This window comes from Gouania willdenowi, chromosome 12 (assembly GCF_900634775.1).
Source record: "Gouania willdenowi chromosome 12, fGouWil2.1, whole genome shotgun sequence".
In the NCBI taxonomy this organism is placed as follows: domain Eukaryota; kingdom Metazoa; phylum Chordata; class Actinopteri; order Blenniiformes; family Gobiesocidae; genus Gouania; species Gouania willdenowi.
The window spans coordinates 15,034,214-15,050,922 of NC_041055.1; the positions used below are offsets into that span (position 1 = coordinate 15,034,214).

General features: G+C 38.2%; 1 protein-coding gene across 3 annotated transcripts in view; it reads left to right on the plus strand.

Annotated features, from left to right (window-relative positions):
- Positions 1-16,709, plus strand: part of il11ra (interleukin 11 receptor subunit alpha) — a 62,261-nt gene that overhangs the window by 29,906 nt on the left and 15,646 nt on the right. For all 3 annotated transcript variants that reach the window (XR_003675286.1, XR_003675287.1, XM_028463496.1), the window contains exons 2-5: positions 4,947-5,043; positions 12,162-12,228; positions 12,999-13,165; positions 16,027-16,141. Coding sequence is in view for 1 of the 3 variants with exons in the window: in XM_028463496.1 (XP_028319297.1) it covers positions 4,947-5,043; positions 12,162-12,228; positions 12,999-13,165; positions 16,027-16,141 (446 nt within the window). In the remaining 2 variants the exon portion in view is untranslated. The remainder of the gene's footprint in view (positions 1-4,946; positions 5,044-12,161; positions 12,229-12,998; positions 13,166-16,026; positions 16,142-16,709) is intronic.

Here is a 16,709-nt window from a genome sequence, read left to right on the forward strand (position 1 = left end):
AAGCAGGATTCTACTTTGGATTGTCTACGCTGGTTGGAATCGAGCTTGGAGAAGTTGATTGCCCAGCACTTGAGTCAAGGCCATCATATTGTATTTACTGCTGAGAGATGAACTATAGGCTGCATGGAAAAAATGTGCTGCCGGCTGAAAAAAAAATCCTTATCTGCATTCGGCTCCTCACAGCCAACCGTTCAAGGCCGGTTTATCTATTCACCACGATGTTGTGTTGACTGACGCTCCGTCCCCCTCCTCCTCCTCTCCCCACACCACCACCTGGAACTTTGTTTCTGAACTCTGATCTACCCAAGGTTGTCTCACGTCATCTGTGCCTGTGCTGAAGTCAGTACAGAATGAAGCGAACAGGATCATGTTTCAACACCTTCTCGGCCCCCATCCCCTCTCCCTCTCGCACAGTGGCTGCTGGAGGGATGCTTCACTTGCGCGGCTTCTAGCGGCCGCTTGCAATCCTCCCCTCCACAAGTCCCCCCTCCTCGACCACACATGCTATGTCCTCAAATTTTGTTGTGATTGTGTTTTTTGGTGTGTCTCTATGTGCCGAGGTTTTTTTCTCCTCATCCCACACTGCTCCCCCTCTAAACGGGGCATAGTCTGGGATCTGCCTTTTCCCCTCTTTTTTTCCTCCTGTTTTCCACTTTTCATCTAAAACCTCACCAGTACAGGAAACTCAGCTTTGATATGAAATATATCTAATGTATGTTCAATCATCTTTCCATACTAGTTTTTGTTTCTGACAAGCATCACTAAAGGTAAGCTGCTCATGACCACTGCCTTTTCTTTTGCAACTTTTAAAACACAGTTTTCACTGCATCCCAAAGGAGTATTTGTTTGGGAGAAGCCTCTCGGCTCGTTCAGCCTTTTTTGCTTTTATCATCCTCTACAAAATGCTAAATATAACGCCTTCAATATTAGAGATCATCGAATCATTTCACCTGCCAGTGGCCATATTCTGACTATCAACCCTTACGAGAGTCTCATTTTGTTGTCATTTTAGTTGTGACCTTTACACACCTATGCACAAACACACACACACAATTTGTACTAATGGTTTGTCCTTGTGATCAGCCCATCCTGTAATAATTACTCATTTCATTGACAGCAAAACACTGAGCCCACAGTAGTGTGTAGGTATATATTGAGTAGTAAGAGACTAATGTTCCTGAAAAGATTCTTGGCTGACTGATAACATATAGTTGTATTAGAAAGATGTTTTGGCTACATTTTATTCATGTTTCTATTTGAACGCAGTCCTTTGCTCTAGTTCTCTATCTACTTTCTTTTCAGTCTTTGTCGTCTTTCTCCCGTCTCACTTTCAGGTCTGTATTCTGACTGAATGTGCAGTGGCATGCCAGGGTGTGAGTGACTCACGCCATGGGATTGTTCTGGCAAAGAGTGGCCAAGCTAATAGAGAGCACATTTGCATTGGTTTTGTCATTGTCTCCTTTACTATGAGGCTTTTTTTCTATTTCTATTCCCTTTTTTCCCTCTTTCTTTCTTTTTCAGTTTCCACTTTCATCCTTGTTCTTGATTTTACAGTTTCCAATGTATTTTTTTCCCCCTTTAGCATGTTTAGAGCATAATATTATTCATTTATTTGTGGTTTAACAGAATATTTTTGTGGTTTAACAGAATATTTAAAAGCTTTTAGGGATACTTGCTTTATCCAAATGACAAAATCCTGTGTTACATTGTTCTGTTCTGTCTGTTTTTACATCTGCTGGAAGAGTCACACACGCGCACACAGTAACACACACATGCACACACACAACCTGTGGAAAGAATTTCAACTAGATTAAGGGAGTGACTTCCAAGGAATATTTGCAGTCTTTTTCTCCAAGCAAGGCAGTGTCACTGAAGGATAGCATAATTATTAGGTAAAATAATGGGAGCCACCAGGAGAAAGCAGGAACATATTGTTTGTTACAAGAGGATGGACCAGCCTCGTTTCCAAGTAACGGGAGGAGAATGAGGAGCAGTTGCTTTAATATGTTTACTGAACCCTGTGCTTTTTGGCATCAGGGATAAAGAGAGACTGAGCTACAAAAACATTAGAAGGCAGAGAAAATGGACCTTGACATTTTGTGAAGCTGAGCCAATGATATGAGACACCAAAGTGATGGAGTCTACAGTTACTGGTATTCTTTTAGGGAGTGTGATCTTTTTGCCAAGGTCTTTAAAGAGGGTTGAACACACTGGACTCTATAATCATTTTTAATCCATTGGGAGTTTTGATACCTTATTTACAAAATATTTAAATATTTCTAGAGTTATTTGCTTATTAACCAGGCAAGAACACTATGTACTAGAGGTGAAACTTGGAGAGCATAGAAAGAGGAAGATAGCAGTCAGAAACAGTGAAATTTGCTGAGTTGGATGATGATACAGTGGTGAATGTGACACGGCTGTGCTACATCATGAGACCCCAGTGGGAAAAGGGTTGCTCAAAGCTCCTATACAAATGTTTCCAAGAACATTTACTCGCATTCAATATAGTGAGTGAGGACTTTGTCTTTTTCTCTGTGTTTCTGTGGGCATGTGCACTTTGCTAGAGGTTTTAATTTTCCTATACATTTATGATGCTTTTGCATAATCTTCTAGAAATTGTGTGAAAGCCAAATAAAGTAATTCAACCATTCTACCCATTCTTACTGTGATTTATTTTCTCCTTGATACCATATTTGTTCGTTTTTTTTTCCCGGTATTCCCCAGGGAAATGACGTTTCCACTTCTATGCACCCGTCTCCGTGACTCCACATCACACAAATGAAATGTGTGAAAATGTCAACAAACTGAAAGTACACAGTGGAGATGAAAACAAACTTATAAACAAACAATATTTTGACCTTTTTCTTTTCGTTCGATTCATTGATCTATGAAGATTACACTAATATTACAATTGATAGGTTTTATTTTTATAATGGCTAGGATTTATATAGCGCTTTTTCAAGGAGGCTCAAAGCGCGTTACAGAAACCTTTTTTTCATTCAGTGGTAAGCTACATTGTAGCCACAGCTGCCCTGGGGCACACTGACAGAAGCATTGACAGCCATTTTAACCTCTCAAAACTATTTAATAAAAAGATGCAAATGAACTATATCAGACTTGCTCATTTTTTGTGTCAGATCCTTCCTTACCTTACAGCAAGGTGTTGATTAAATATTCAAAAGTTTGATATCTTAAAGCTGATGTCCAGAGTTTCTGAGAGAATGTATTGATGTCCCGCCCTAAACCGCTCCACCTCCTCCCCTGCCTCTGCTAAATTACCAGAAGCCACGCCTCTACTTTTCTGCACGCACATCGAGGAACATAACAACGTTGCATTGGGTCACATTGATATCGGTCTTTTGGCGATGGACATTTCCGAGGTCATATTTACCTGTTTGCTGTTGTGACTCGTGGCCTTTTTTCTGTCCACAGTTCCGCATTCACTTTGTTTGACAGTCCGCTACAGGAAGTCGAAGCCTATTGGCTGGTCGATCACGGCGCTCGTTTCCTTTTGTAAAGGGGTCTATAGGACAAAGGCGGGACTTATGTACATTATTTTATTTATATATATATATATATATATATATATATATATATAAACACAGGCAGTAGACTATAGTAAAAGACTAGTTGGATATTTTTTTCACATTTTAAAAGAATCATATATAACATAGATTTCTCAGAAACTCCAGATATCAGCTTTACCTTAATTCTAAAATTGATAACATGTTTAGAATATAGTATATAAATATAGTATGTTAAGAGACCATGACATGGTCAGCCTCCAAACTCGTCTGATTTTTCTCTGTAGAAGCGACATTGAGATGCATCCATGTCTGCACAAAGGTTCAGACTATTAGTCAGCCCACAGAACATGTCTCATTAGATTTATAAAGAGATGTGACATTGAACCATTTCCAAAGTGTTTGAGAAAGATGAATAGCCTCATTGAAAATCTCTGTTCTTGAAAACCACCTTTTTTTTCATTACTGGCTGCATCATCGTGTTGGCTGAAAATCCGATACTTTGCTGTTGCATAAAGTTAAGTTTGCATATAATTTTCCTTTGCCAAAAGTAATCAGTAAAACAAGAGACTCATTCATTCATGCTTCACAGGTCTGGAACAGCATGATTTAGTTTTATTTTTAGTGTCCTGTGTCTGTTATTTATATCTTCTTTGACATTATTTCTAGTAAAAAAAAAAAAAAAAAACAACTTTTAGGTGTTTGTGCACAATCCACAATATTGTAAACACATGGTTATTGTTGTCATCAGAGTGTGTTTGAAACACGTTTTCATTTCACAATACCATATGCTTTTTATTTAGCCATTTGGTTTATCTTTCTTCATATCCTAGCTGGTTTGCAAAGCATGCTGACATTGCATCCCTCTGTCTCTTTTATCAAGTGTTGCATGACGATCCCTTCATTGATTTTAGACTTGTTGTCAGCACTGTGATGTGTAACAAACCATCCATCCATCCGTCCAACTGTGTTATTGTTGTATTTTACTGTTGGTAGATTTAGATTATAAATATTATTTTGTTTTGACTGAATTAGTCACAAATTGAAGGATCCTTGACTACATTAATCATAAGAGGATACTAGATCCTGAATGGACTTGAATGCTGCACTTATTTTTCTGTGAATTTCTCAAACAAAAGCAGAATTTGACTCATTATTGTAGCTTATTTGGGGAAAAGGTCTTATGGTTCCCAGCAAATCTAAGGAACACTAAAACCAAGCCCAAAAATATTTCTCTTTCAATGTTCTTGTGCTTTATGTGGTCTTCAATAGATTAATAGATTTAATAGATGTTTCTTTGTGACAGAAAACCAGATCTGTGGTTGTTTACAGAAAGATTTTTTTTAGATATTTGCTCTATTTTAGATAATTGCTAAAAGCTGATGTGACTAATGCATACGGCTACTTTCTCTTTTTTAGATGCCAGGCCTTTTGTCCAGTGCTGTGTGTCTGACACTCATCTGGTTTCTATCTCAGTCACTGTGTCCCGATGGTGCTCAGATTTGGACTGATGAAGGTAAGAACCACACAACGATGCTGCATAAGTACAACACAGTGATGCTGTTTTCAATCATGATAAAACCCTAAACAATATGGCTTTTAATGTGCAGGCTGCCATCATGTATGCAGACACTCTGTTAAGTATCAGTCATGGATTCCTGTGGGAACTAATTTGGGTGCTCTCAGATTATCTGGACTCAAAGAGCTTACAGATCAAAAAGCCACAGCAAGAGGAAAGTCAAGTTGGAAAAAGTGTCTTTATTTGGAAAGCAAAGACATATTTAGAGAATACATTTAAGTACTTCTAATGCTTCTTTGTATTCTTTGAATTTATGATTCTCACTTTACATTGAAGATTTTATTAATTTTGTCTGGTCAGGGATTTTCCTTCTTTTTTTTCCTGCTTTCTTTACATCTTTCTGTCTTTCTTTGTTTCATTCTTCTTTTTTTACTTCTTTACAACTTTCTTTCTTTTTTGCTTCCTTTACATCTTTATTTACTTCTTTACTCCTTTTTTCCTTTTCCTTTTTCACTCCGTTACTTTTCTTTCTTTCTTTCATGCTTTCTTTACTTCTTTGCATCATTCTTTCTTTCTGTCTTTTTTGCTTCATTCTTTATTTTCTTCTTTATGTCTTTATTTCTTTCTTTTTTCTTTATTTCTTTTTTACTCCTTCTTTCTGTCCTACTTTTTTTAAATCGTTCTTTACCTGTTTACGTGTTTCTTTGTTTCATTCTTTCTTTTTTACTTACGTATTTACTTCTTTATTTATTTATTTTTTTACTCCTTCACTTCTTGCTTTCTTTCTTTCCTGCTTTCTGTTTCTTTGTTTTATTAGTTCTTTACATCTTTCTTTCTGTCTTTACTTCTTTCTTTCTTTACTTTGTTCTCTTTATTTTTTTTCTTTCCTTTTCTCTAGTTCTTAATTTGTCCCTTCCATCCAATTATTTTTACCATTCAGTCGAGTCACATTTTATTGTTTGGAACGTACTAAGTTTCTCCAAGCTTTCAAATTCTTTATCCAATGGACCATAACTGTGAGGAAAATCTTGCAGGCTTGGAGAATGTGTATATGGGAGTGTGTAATTAGTCTTTATGTGAGCGTGTAGATTTATGTGTGTGTGCAGTGCACTTACATACATGCCTTGGCTGTCTTGCCAGAGGCAGAATGAGATGAGTGGAACGCTGCGGGTTTGGGGAATAATGTACTTCATTGCCAATAAAACATGAATACACACATTCAGACAAGACGAATGCAGGTTGTGCACCAAATTCCCAGGTAGCACATTCAGAGAGAAACCTTCAACTTATATTGTTTGACACAGCCATGCTCTGTTTCCAAACTCACATTTGAAATCAGCTGGCAGAAAAAAGACCAAAAAATACCATTTCTCGGTTGTCCTATGCTGATTGAGTTGGTACAGTACACACTTTTAATGAAAGAGATATTTAAAGGAACAGAAAACAGATCTTTAGATAATCTGTCTGTAAGATTTGTTGACTATATTTCCTCCTACATGTGGTTTTGCAGAAAGCACGCAGGTTCTTAGATTCTGCATTCCTCCAATGCCCTAATCAGTACCCATGGCTGACTATTAAAATTCAAATTACTATTTTTTTTTGTTACTATCAAAATTAATTGCATATTTGTCAAACGGTGGTCTAAAATTTTCAAGAAGTAAAAATAATGGCTTCTACAAATTCATTTAGCAGATGCTTTTGTCCAAAGCAATGTACAACACAAGCAATAATTTAAACTGGAGGAAAAACCCTTAACTAGTGCAACCAGTGTTTTAAGTTTGATTAACAGCAGGTGCTGCCATCTAGTACTAGAATAAGTGTTTTGTTTTGTTTTGTTTCATAGCATAATAAAACCACAACTTACCCAAGTAACAATTCAATATCAACAATGTTAGTCAACATTCAACAACACTCAACATTGTAGATCAAAAGCCTAAGTGTTCTCCGAACAGTTGAGTCTTCAAACGTCTCTTAAAGTAGAAAGGGACTCTGCGGATCGGAGTTGGGTAATTAGTTCCACCAGATTTGGGAACAACAGAGGAGAAGAGTCGAGCTCGTGATTTAGAGCCATGCTGGGCTGGGAGGTTCTGACTTGTCAGAACTTTACAAAGCTAGCATTTTCTGATGTCTGTAATTATGAAGAATTTGGCAAAGTAAATAGTAATGGTAAAGTCTTCAGTTTTTTTTAATTATAGGATTAATCTAATTCAGTTAGGGGTCTATTCTCCCGTCTGGACTTAGCGTTTTTGTGCATGCCTGCAGTTACGCGTGTTTCTCCTACGCGTATTCTCCGGTCCAGGCTGCTGACACGCCTGCCACGCGTAAGGTAGATCAAAAGCGCATATGTGTGAATGAAGGCGGGCTGAATGAAAGGAGGTGGTGATGTCATTTTTTTGGGCTGTCTAGAAATCACGGAACATGGAGTTTTCTCAATACTTGTCATTGAAATCCATGAAAATGAAAGTTCACTTTTAATTTGAAACGCCTTCATTGATAAACAATGTAATAGGTTGATTTGATCAGATCATTGATCAGATTATTGCAGTGTGACTGAGTCACAGTTAAACTATCTCTCCTTGATCATCATCATCATCATTTCTGTAAAGCGTGACAGAGTTAGATGCGCTGGAGATATGAGGAAATAACATGGCCGCAGAGCATCCTGCTTTAATATAGAGGGATGTTTGCAGTGAAACAGAACTATTGGCTTCCATAATACACAGTTTTAAATATAAATAGTTTAAAGTGACCTTTGCTGAGCCTCATTAAAATATGTGTGGGAACAGTTTCTCGTCCATCCTCATCTGCATATGACAGCTTGTTTCACTCTGTAGTGGATCAAACTGTGACTTTACGTTGGACATAGTATGAAAATAGTTGAAGCACTGTGACCAACGTGGACAGAAGTCTGCGTCTGTCAGAGTTTTAATTAATCACGCAGCAGCAGCTGAGTGATCACAGTTGCTGCTGCACGATGCACGAGTCCGTGCCCCAAAAAAATTGCACTTCCCCCTTTTTTCTTAAGTAAAATGTATTTTTCAAGTAGATAAAGATGAATCAGAAATTACAAAAAAAAGATCAAGTCAAGCAGACAGCTTGTTTCCAGGGGGATTAGAATCCAACCAGTTGGCTGTGCATGCTTGTGTGATGGAGGTAGAGAACTAATGAAGCTCTGTATGTGGCAGCCCATCCAAATTGTTGTCACTCATTCTACTGTAAATGCAGCTTTTTACACTCTTTAGCCAAGCTAAACTTGCACATCAACATGGCAAATTATCGCACTCACCACTAATATTTGCTCAGCCATACACTGTACACTTAGTATTCTTTCAGATCAACACCAACCACCAAATAGGTTTGCTGCAAGTTGTGTTGTTTTGCGATTGTTGTGTGACGTAAAAGACCTGCTAAAGTCTTACATTTAACTGCAGTACTTAACTATGATAACTGTGAGCTGAAGTTAGACTTCATAAAACGTCATCTATGAGGTGTGTTTATCTAAAATGCTCTTTGTGTGGTCTGCTCCAACAGATGAGCTACTGTAGGAGAATTACCTAAGGGAAAATTTAACTGTACCTAAAGCAGAACTCAATAAATCCTTCTTGTAATCTCAGTGCGGGTAATACAAGTATTTATGGTGTGATTGGGGTGTGTTTCACCCCCCCACACTGTCTCTGGCCAGAAAACAGCACTTCGCTGCCTCCGGCCCGGTGGCAGTCTCGCAGCTTTGTTCTCGTTCTCGTGATAAGACGTACTGCTTTACAGCAGCCCAATACACACTAAGGCTAGGCTATCACCTGCTCCGTGGCTGGTCATGGTTGTCTACAAATTCACTTTTCTCAAACTTATATCGTGGCCGAGACATTAAAAAAAAAAGGCAGAGAAGACTTTTGTCCGAGGAACGGAGCAACTCCATGCAGTGATAGCTCAGCAGCAACATGCAATCACGTATCGTCGTCACTGCAACAGGCACGTGCACACACTCGCAACCCAGCACTCCATCAGGCAGCACGCACACAAATATCCATCTATATATCTATCCATCCATCCATCCATCCATCCATCTATTTTCAGAGCTGCTTTGTCAGCACACAAACATATCACACACATTTCCACACTCCCTACCGTATTACTCCCACATCATTCATTTATTTTACTTGTCTCTCTTCCTCATACTGTTCACATGGTCACATGGGGCTATATGTGTGAAAGCACCCTTAGTGTCACTGTTGTATTAGGATTTTTCAGTGATCGGTTGCTACCGTCTTTGGAGAGCAAAGGTGCTCATTGTAGCTGTGGGGTGGGACAGGTGGCGGGGGGTGCAGAGTTTTTACAACAGTGACATAACCAAAAGGGACCTTTAGTACAAGTTACTTAGATCTGCTTTAAAGAGTAACTAAACCCCTGCTTTCTGCTAACCAGCCACTAGGAGGGAAATTAAAAAAATGCCTTGATTATGGGCGTTACTGCTACACACGATGATGTATTTGTACACACACATAGCGAGTTCACAGCTGAGATGTTTCACTACAGCCACAATCACGACGTGATGCTCACACACTCTCCCTCCACTTCACGCACATAGCAATAAGATGTACACACACGTTTGCGCACACGCAGAGGCAGACGGAGATATGCACACTATTTGTCTGTAACTACATACATAGCTTGATGGACTTCCTCATTAGAACTGTCAATCAATGCTCACTGAGGGCTGTGTTTGGTGGAAACCCTCCTCCCTCCACTCAGGGCGGGGCCATCAGTGAAAGTTGATGACGCAGGGCAATCCAAATAATCCATTTCAGCCAGTAGCATAATTCAATTGTAATAGCTGGCGTTCAACCCTTAGAGGGCAGTAACTCTGACATTTTACAACTAAATATGCAAAATTAAAATACTTTTACTAAAATGTGAAGAGTGGGACTAGGATAATAAACAGCACTACTTATTAACCAAATACATATGTGTTCAGCAGAAAAAAGTGGGTTTGGGGCTTTGTTACTCTTTAATGACAAGCATGCTGCAAATGACATCAATATTTGGTTAATCCTTGACTATTGAAACCAATGATTTGCAATTAAAGTTTAGTTTTTTTTTTTTTTTTTTTTACCTCGTCGTTTTGTATTTTGCAGTTCTTTACATTTTTTTCCAAAAAAGAATCCAAGGATTTAGTGTCTCTGTCTGGCTTCTTTGTGGTCCATGATGCCAGCTGAGGTGGTCAGCACAATGTATCCAAATTGTCTTGAAGGCAGCAGATTGTTCTGCCACGTTTCCAGGTTTTTGAGCTGGAGATCAAAACGTGGACTAATCACACCACACTTGTTCAGCCTGCCTGTGAGATTGACGACAATTTTTCTAGCTCTGTGGTCATCAATGACCTCAAACTCACCCATGTAACCGTGCTTCATCACTATGACCTTGGAGCGGGGCCTGATGAGGACCTGGCGTTTTGGGTTTGCTTCGGGCTCGGGCCTACAATTTAGGGTAATAGGTCGGGCTCGGGTCGGGCTTTATGTCCGCGGGCCCGGGTCGGGCTGGATTTTTTGGGCCCGATCTAACCTATCTGCATTATGTTTGCTATTGAAACCTATTGTGTAAGTTGGTGGGAGGAGAGAACCAGATGTGGTTCCAGATGCTAGTTAACATTTTCATTGGTCTCACAATTTGATACGATTATGATTCATCACGGTGCATCATTCACGATGCAGACTAATTAGTTTCATCATCTATTTCCTACATTACTGCCTGTGGCTACTTTTTCATCAGTGAATACAAGTCAGATAAGTATGATCTCCATTTTTTTTTTCTAGAAAGTGCTTCAAAAATCAGTAACATAAATGTATTTACGTTACATTGTAATTAAAAATAAATAAACTTTTTCGGTCTAGCCTCCCTCTTTCAGTGAGAAATTGTTCTATCCTCAAATCAAACAAACACTTCTGTTAGTGTTTGTCCTGAATGAGTCTGAACACTGCAGATAACAAGAAGTATTTACAGGAGTAAATCACCTATAATATTGACCCATCCCACTGGGAAAACTCCCAGTACTCTTAATGGCCAGTCCACCCCTGCTGTGCACTCCTGGCTACATGGTTGGGGTCAATTATAATTGCAATCGTGTAATTGATAAATAATTACAATTATGGTGCAGTTATGATCGTTAGGATCGTTAAGATAATTCACTTTGTAATTGTAATTGCCATGGAAATTAACTAAAAACTGTCAATTACAGTTTAATTTAAAGCAAAACAGGTCTATGGCTTACATAGATGTAGTTAACAATTAATGAAATGTGTTTCATTTTCACACCCATACAGGAGGTAAGGGTCAGAAAAGTTGAGGCTTAGTGGATTAGAGGTAGGATATTGTTTTTGTTTTTTTTCAATATTAGGGACAAAAATGTTTACAGAGTAACAATAGTATGAATGTAACTGATGTTTTGAACAAAGAGTTTATAGCTGTTGCTAAATTCCAACTTTCGTCCCTAGTTGGGCTTTTACATAAGATATTATAATAAATGGACTCATATGTAAAGATGCCAAAATGACATCGTACATACATAATAACATGCATACAATCATCACAACGCGATAATTTTAATTGAACTTTAGTCATTGAGAATGGGGGGGAGGGGGGGATAATTATAATGTATTTGTAATTGGGAAAAATGCTGGTTATCATCATCATAATTGAATTGTAATTGAACATGGATAATTGAAAGCTCAATTGTATTTGAAAAATGCAGTTGACCCCAACTCTGCCTGACTCATTATTTTCAATTCCCTTTGTTCTTTTCTTCATTTTACGATTGTCAAAATGGATTATCTGATTCTTGTAGTGTTAATTTGAAATCGCCATTTTAAAACATTAGCATTAGCATTAGACTGTGTGACAAAGTCTTTCAATGTAATCGTTGGTCTGTTATATTACAAACCTTGTATGGTCATGTAATTGTGACTCTCTTTACTGTAAATTATGAAGCTTTAATCACTTTAAAACTGACATGGAGTACTTTTAGTATCGTATGTCACTTTGTGTGTGATGCAGGTAATCCAAGTTGGACAACAATGTGCTTTAGTATTTATTTAATGGGCTACCTGTGTGTTTCTCTGCAGTGTCGGGCATGCAGTACGGACGCCTGGATTCTAATGTGACACTTTCTTGTGGGAATTCACAATTCAGGTCTGGAAACAATGCTAGCTTTGTCATGCACCATTAACCAACTGTAAAGTCTTTAGGTTTGTGTGTTCAAAAATTTTAAACCAATTGAATTTAAATATTTTTAGTTTTTGACTATAGCGTAATTTTACATCTACAAAACGATATCGACAAACTGGGTAGTGGGTATCAACCAATACTGTATATTGCATGCAGTACTTCTAGTTGTTTGTGATTAGTCATTAGGGTTTGATACAGGTCTTTTATATATAGGTCTTTATATAATATATAATATATAATATAGGTCTTTTGTTCAAATGGTGTTTGTCAGTAGTTGTAGAAACTAGAAGTTAACATTCAGAAGGGCATATCTTTTTCAAATTTCCACAGATTTTAATGTATGATACATTATTTGAAAGCTTGTAATATGCTTTCATAATTTGTAAATAAATACCAATAAAATGACCTCAGAGAAATATCCGTATTAATTATTAGTAGTTGCACAGTGTTAGTAAATGCTGCAAGTGCAAGTTTTGGGCTGGACTGGGACTGGAACAAATGTACAGTTGCTGAACATTTAACAAATAACCTCTTTTAGGCATTTTTCAATATTTGTGTGTATGCTTTACAATGGTATTATAATGTGATAAAGTCACAAGATCAGATTCATAAACACAATGCAGAGCTGTGTTTTATTGTGAAACATTTGTCTCCTGTTGTTTGGTGACTAAGCTGTGATATGTAGGTCGGGTTTAAATGAGTATATTAACCACAATGAACATGTCTCCTACCAGGTTACCTGTGTTTTGGCGTCTCAACAACAACTCGCTGTTGCCATGGCATGAAGTGGCCCCAGACGGGAGGTTAATCCTGCTGCACGCCAACCAATCAGCACAGGGCAACTACAGCTGCCATGACACAACTGGGCTCCTCGTCCATTCTGTGACTCTCAGGCTGGGCCGTAAGTGTTGAAGTGATTTTGGTGAGCTTAGTAATGTCATAAATCAGTTTTGGGAATGCAGCTTTTTTAGATTTCTAGTTGGTAGAGTCCCACAGCATTCCTTTGGTACTGAGGCTGCATCCTGGTTCTTTTCACTTCACTTCACTCTTTGGATTATTTAGCAAGGAGAAAGTTTGTCCTTGTGGCTCTCAGCCACTCATCTGTCCTAAAACACAAAATATTTGTTTCAAATTTTTCTGACTGGTCCGTATCGCTTATTGTCCTTATTGTTTTGTTATTACTAAATTTTTCATACAACACAGAAAGAAAAAAAATGAAATAATAGCATTCAGGAAACGGATCTTATCTGGCGTCACATGGGCAAAGTCTTCCCCTTCCTTTAACTGTTCATAGCAGGAAGCAGCTCCCTATAATGAACTTTCCTGTGAAAATTAGGGGGAGTTTTTCATGGGACTGACTTCAGTCTGCAATAGACAGGACTTTGAATACCTTAAACTCTGAAAATCTCTCTTACATTTTATTGGTTTTTACAAGGAATATTTCAATGATGTATATAAGATGTAAAAACATTTGTATTGTATAGATAAAGCTGCTGGAGACAATATTGAATCAATATATCAAAAAAATATGAAAACTGTGAAAGGGTGAAATTGCCACATGAAGGTTTGTTTGGATCTTGTGTATAGTACACACTACAATTGACATTGACTTCCCAAGAGATTTATTACACGGTTTACATGGAAAGATCCAAATCCGAAATTGAATGTCCCATTAAGTGAGGTGATATCACGGGTAATACCGGGAACAAACTAGAACAAAAACAAAGTCAAGCGAATTCCTGTCTTCCTTGTCTGGCAAAGAAATACAATAATTCATGGTAAGGTTGAAGTACAAAAAATTTTATCTAGTTGACAAAAAAGAGCAGCAATTTCCACATTTTACATATTGTTTTAGAGCAAATTATCTTAAATTTATTGATCTATGAAGCCTATACACTATGGGGCGGATTCACTAAAAGGTTTACAGGTATTAAAACGTTTGCAAATGTTACTCCACGCGCTGATAAGAGGTACAAACCCCAGGGAGTCGGGACTGTCCGTGTTCAGCGCATCACAATGAGCCCACAATCTATGTAGCACGTTTCCCTCTGATGAATATGTAATGTTGGTGGATCACAGAAGGGGCGCAAAAAAATGGGAGGAGGAAATGCACATAAATGAATGCAGTGGACACAATGCAATTCATCAAACTGGAACTGTTTGCGGTGACTATTTCTGCACTGAAAATTGTATGACCCACAGGCAGGTGCAAACACACACACAGAGGTCATAGTTGCAGTGAATGTTGACACAATACACAGAGGAGATGAAAGAAAGGCTCCAGTTAACCTTTCTAGTATAAGAAAATAATTTTTTAAAAAAAGCAATAATCAATGTTAACTCATTCAGTGCCAGCCATTTTCAGATTTTCTACCCCCCTCAGTGTCAGCCGTTTTTGAGCATTTTGACTGATTTTAAAGACCCACAGAATACTTTCTACTGTGACTATCTGAAATCTGACACCAAATTCTAAAAGATTGAAGCCTTTCGTTTCTAAAAAAAAAGCCCTGTCAGTTACTTTAAAGCTAATTTGTTTGCTTTAGTGACAACTCTAACATCTGAACATTGTTTCCTTATATAAAACAAAAAAAAACACAGAGACCGGGTTTTTTTTGGCTCAGTTAGTTAGATGGTTTCATCTCACTATCGCAACATTATCAATAATAGACTCATGTTCCAGCATGAGCTGTGAGCTGCTGGATACATCACAATATCACTCCGTTGCGCCATAATCTCACTTGTTCCTGCTTCTTCCTTCTTTGCTGGGTAGCATCAGTGGTTAATCTCTCATCTAAAGGCGTACTGCTGCCACCTTCAGGGCACAGTTGGTCCCTACAACACCCCACAGCTTAGATATTGATGAGGGACCTTCTCCCGGGTGTTTTTTAGTAATCCCAGTGAAAAAACGCAAATGACGAGTTATCTCGTCAATAGCCCTGAGCGTTTGGATTTGAAATGACGAGTTATGTCGTCAATGGCACTGAGTGAGTTAAGGCCACTAAATAAGAAAATACAGAGTTAAGTGTGTGTGAGGGAGAGAAACAGCTGGACACTCGAGGCAAGTCGTTGACAGAATCAGCTGACAAAGCGCTACTCAGGACAGCTCACAGACTGGATGATGCTCAGTATCATCTTCAAATGGTGCATTCCTCTGTTGCTGCAATAACTCGGATCAATGGACGGTTTCAGTCCAAAGCTGATCCTGTTTTCCATGGACTGATAAGAGCAAAGTTACAGGAACTGATGGAGCAGCCACATGAAAATAGGGGGAAAAAAATTAGATTAAGTTTTAAAGTTAATTAAGCAGCATTTTTATTTTGTTTATTTTGTTTTCAACATTATTAAATGTTTGTGCAGCATACAGAGAAGTTCACCTGCCTCCAATTTAACTTCTTCAAATTTCATTTTGTGCTTCTGTGCACTCACCTCTCTACATGGAACGAGCAAAATGTTCATTTAAATAGGGCGGTCTCAACCACGTCTACACGTACACCTATTAGTGAATGTTAGTGAATTCCCCACAGCAGGTGAGGAAACAGCGCCACCAAATGATTTAGGGATGCACCTTGTTTACTACCCTTTATTTCAGATCTTAGTGAATCCGATGTCTCTATCTGATTAAAGAATGATTGTCTCCAGCAGGCTCAAACTTTAAAAGAAAAATAATAATAATCTTAGCACTGTGGTTTAATAAAATCTTCCTCTGCAGATTTAGATGTATGATGTAAGTTGCCTCTCTTTTTGTTTTCCACTATCTTACAGGTCCCCCCGGGTTGTTAGACATTGCCTGCCAAATGCCCAATCACACATTCATGCGCTGCTTGTGGTCGGATAGAGTAAAGACTTTACTGCCAGCCAAGTACAATGCCTCCTTACAGTAAGATTTGGTTACTCTACTCTACTATCGGCAACACACAAGGCCTCTCTCTGAATCCAATGCTGTTCATGCCTTTACCTCTTCTGCATTAACCTCATATAATGCAGGGATGTGCTGATATAACTTTTTCTAGAACAAGAACTTAGGTTTGTGTGCTTACATTTAGGCTTCACACAATCAGGATTTTTTTTGGGCGATAACCATTCAGTGAGTTTAAAAAAACAATCACCCATTCGATCACAAGTAGGGATGAGTACCGAATTTGGTATTATAGGAACTGACCAAATTCCTTCAGTACTACATGGTACCGATTCACGTAAATTCAAACGGTACCATTTTTCAGTAGCTAAACACATACTTATGACTGTGACGGAGTGGAAGAGTAGGCGATTTACCATGCAGGACCTGAACACAACATTGAGATCAACACCCCGTTGTCATGTACTGAGTTCACATTGTACTGAGATTGTATATGCGCGCACATGCGCACTACTGTAAAAATGAATGTTTTATTTGTTTATTGGATTATGTTAGGGTTAGGGTTATAATTATAATTTCAGTACGGAGA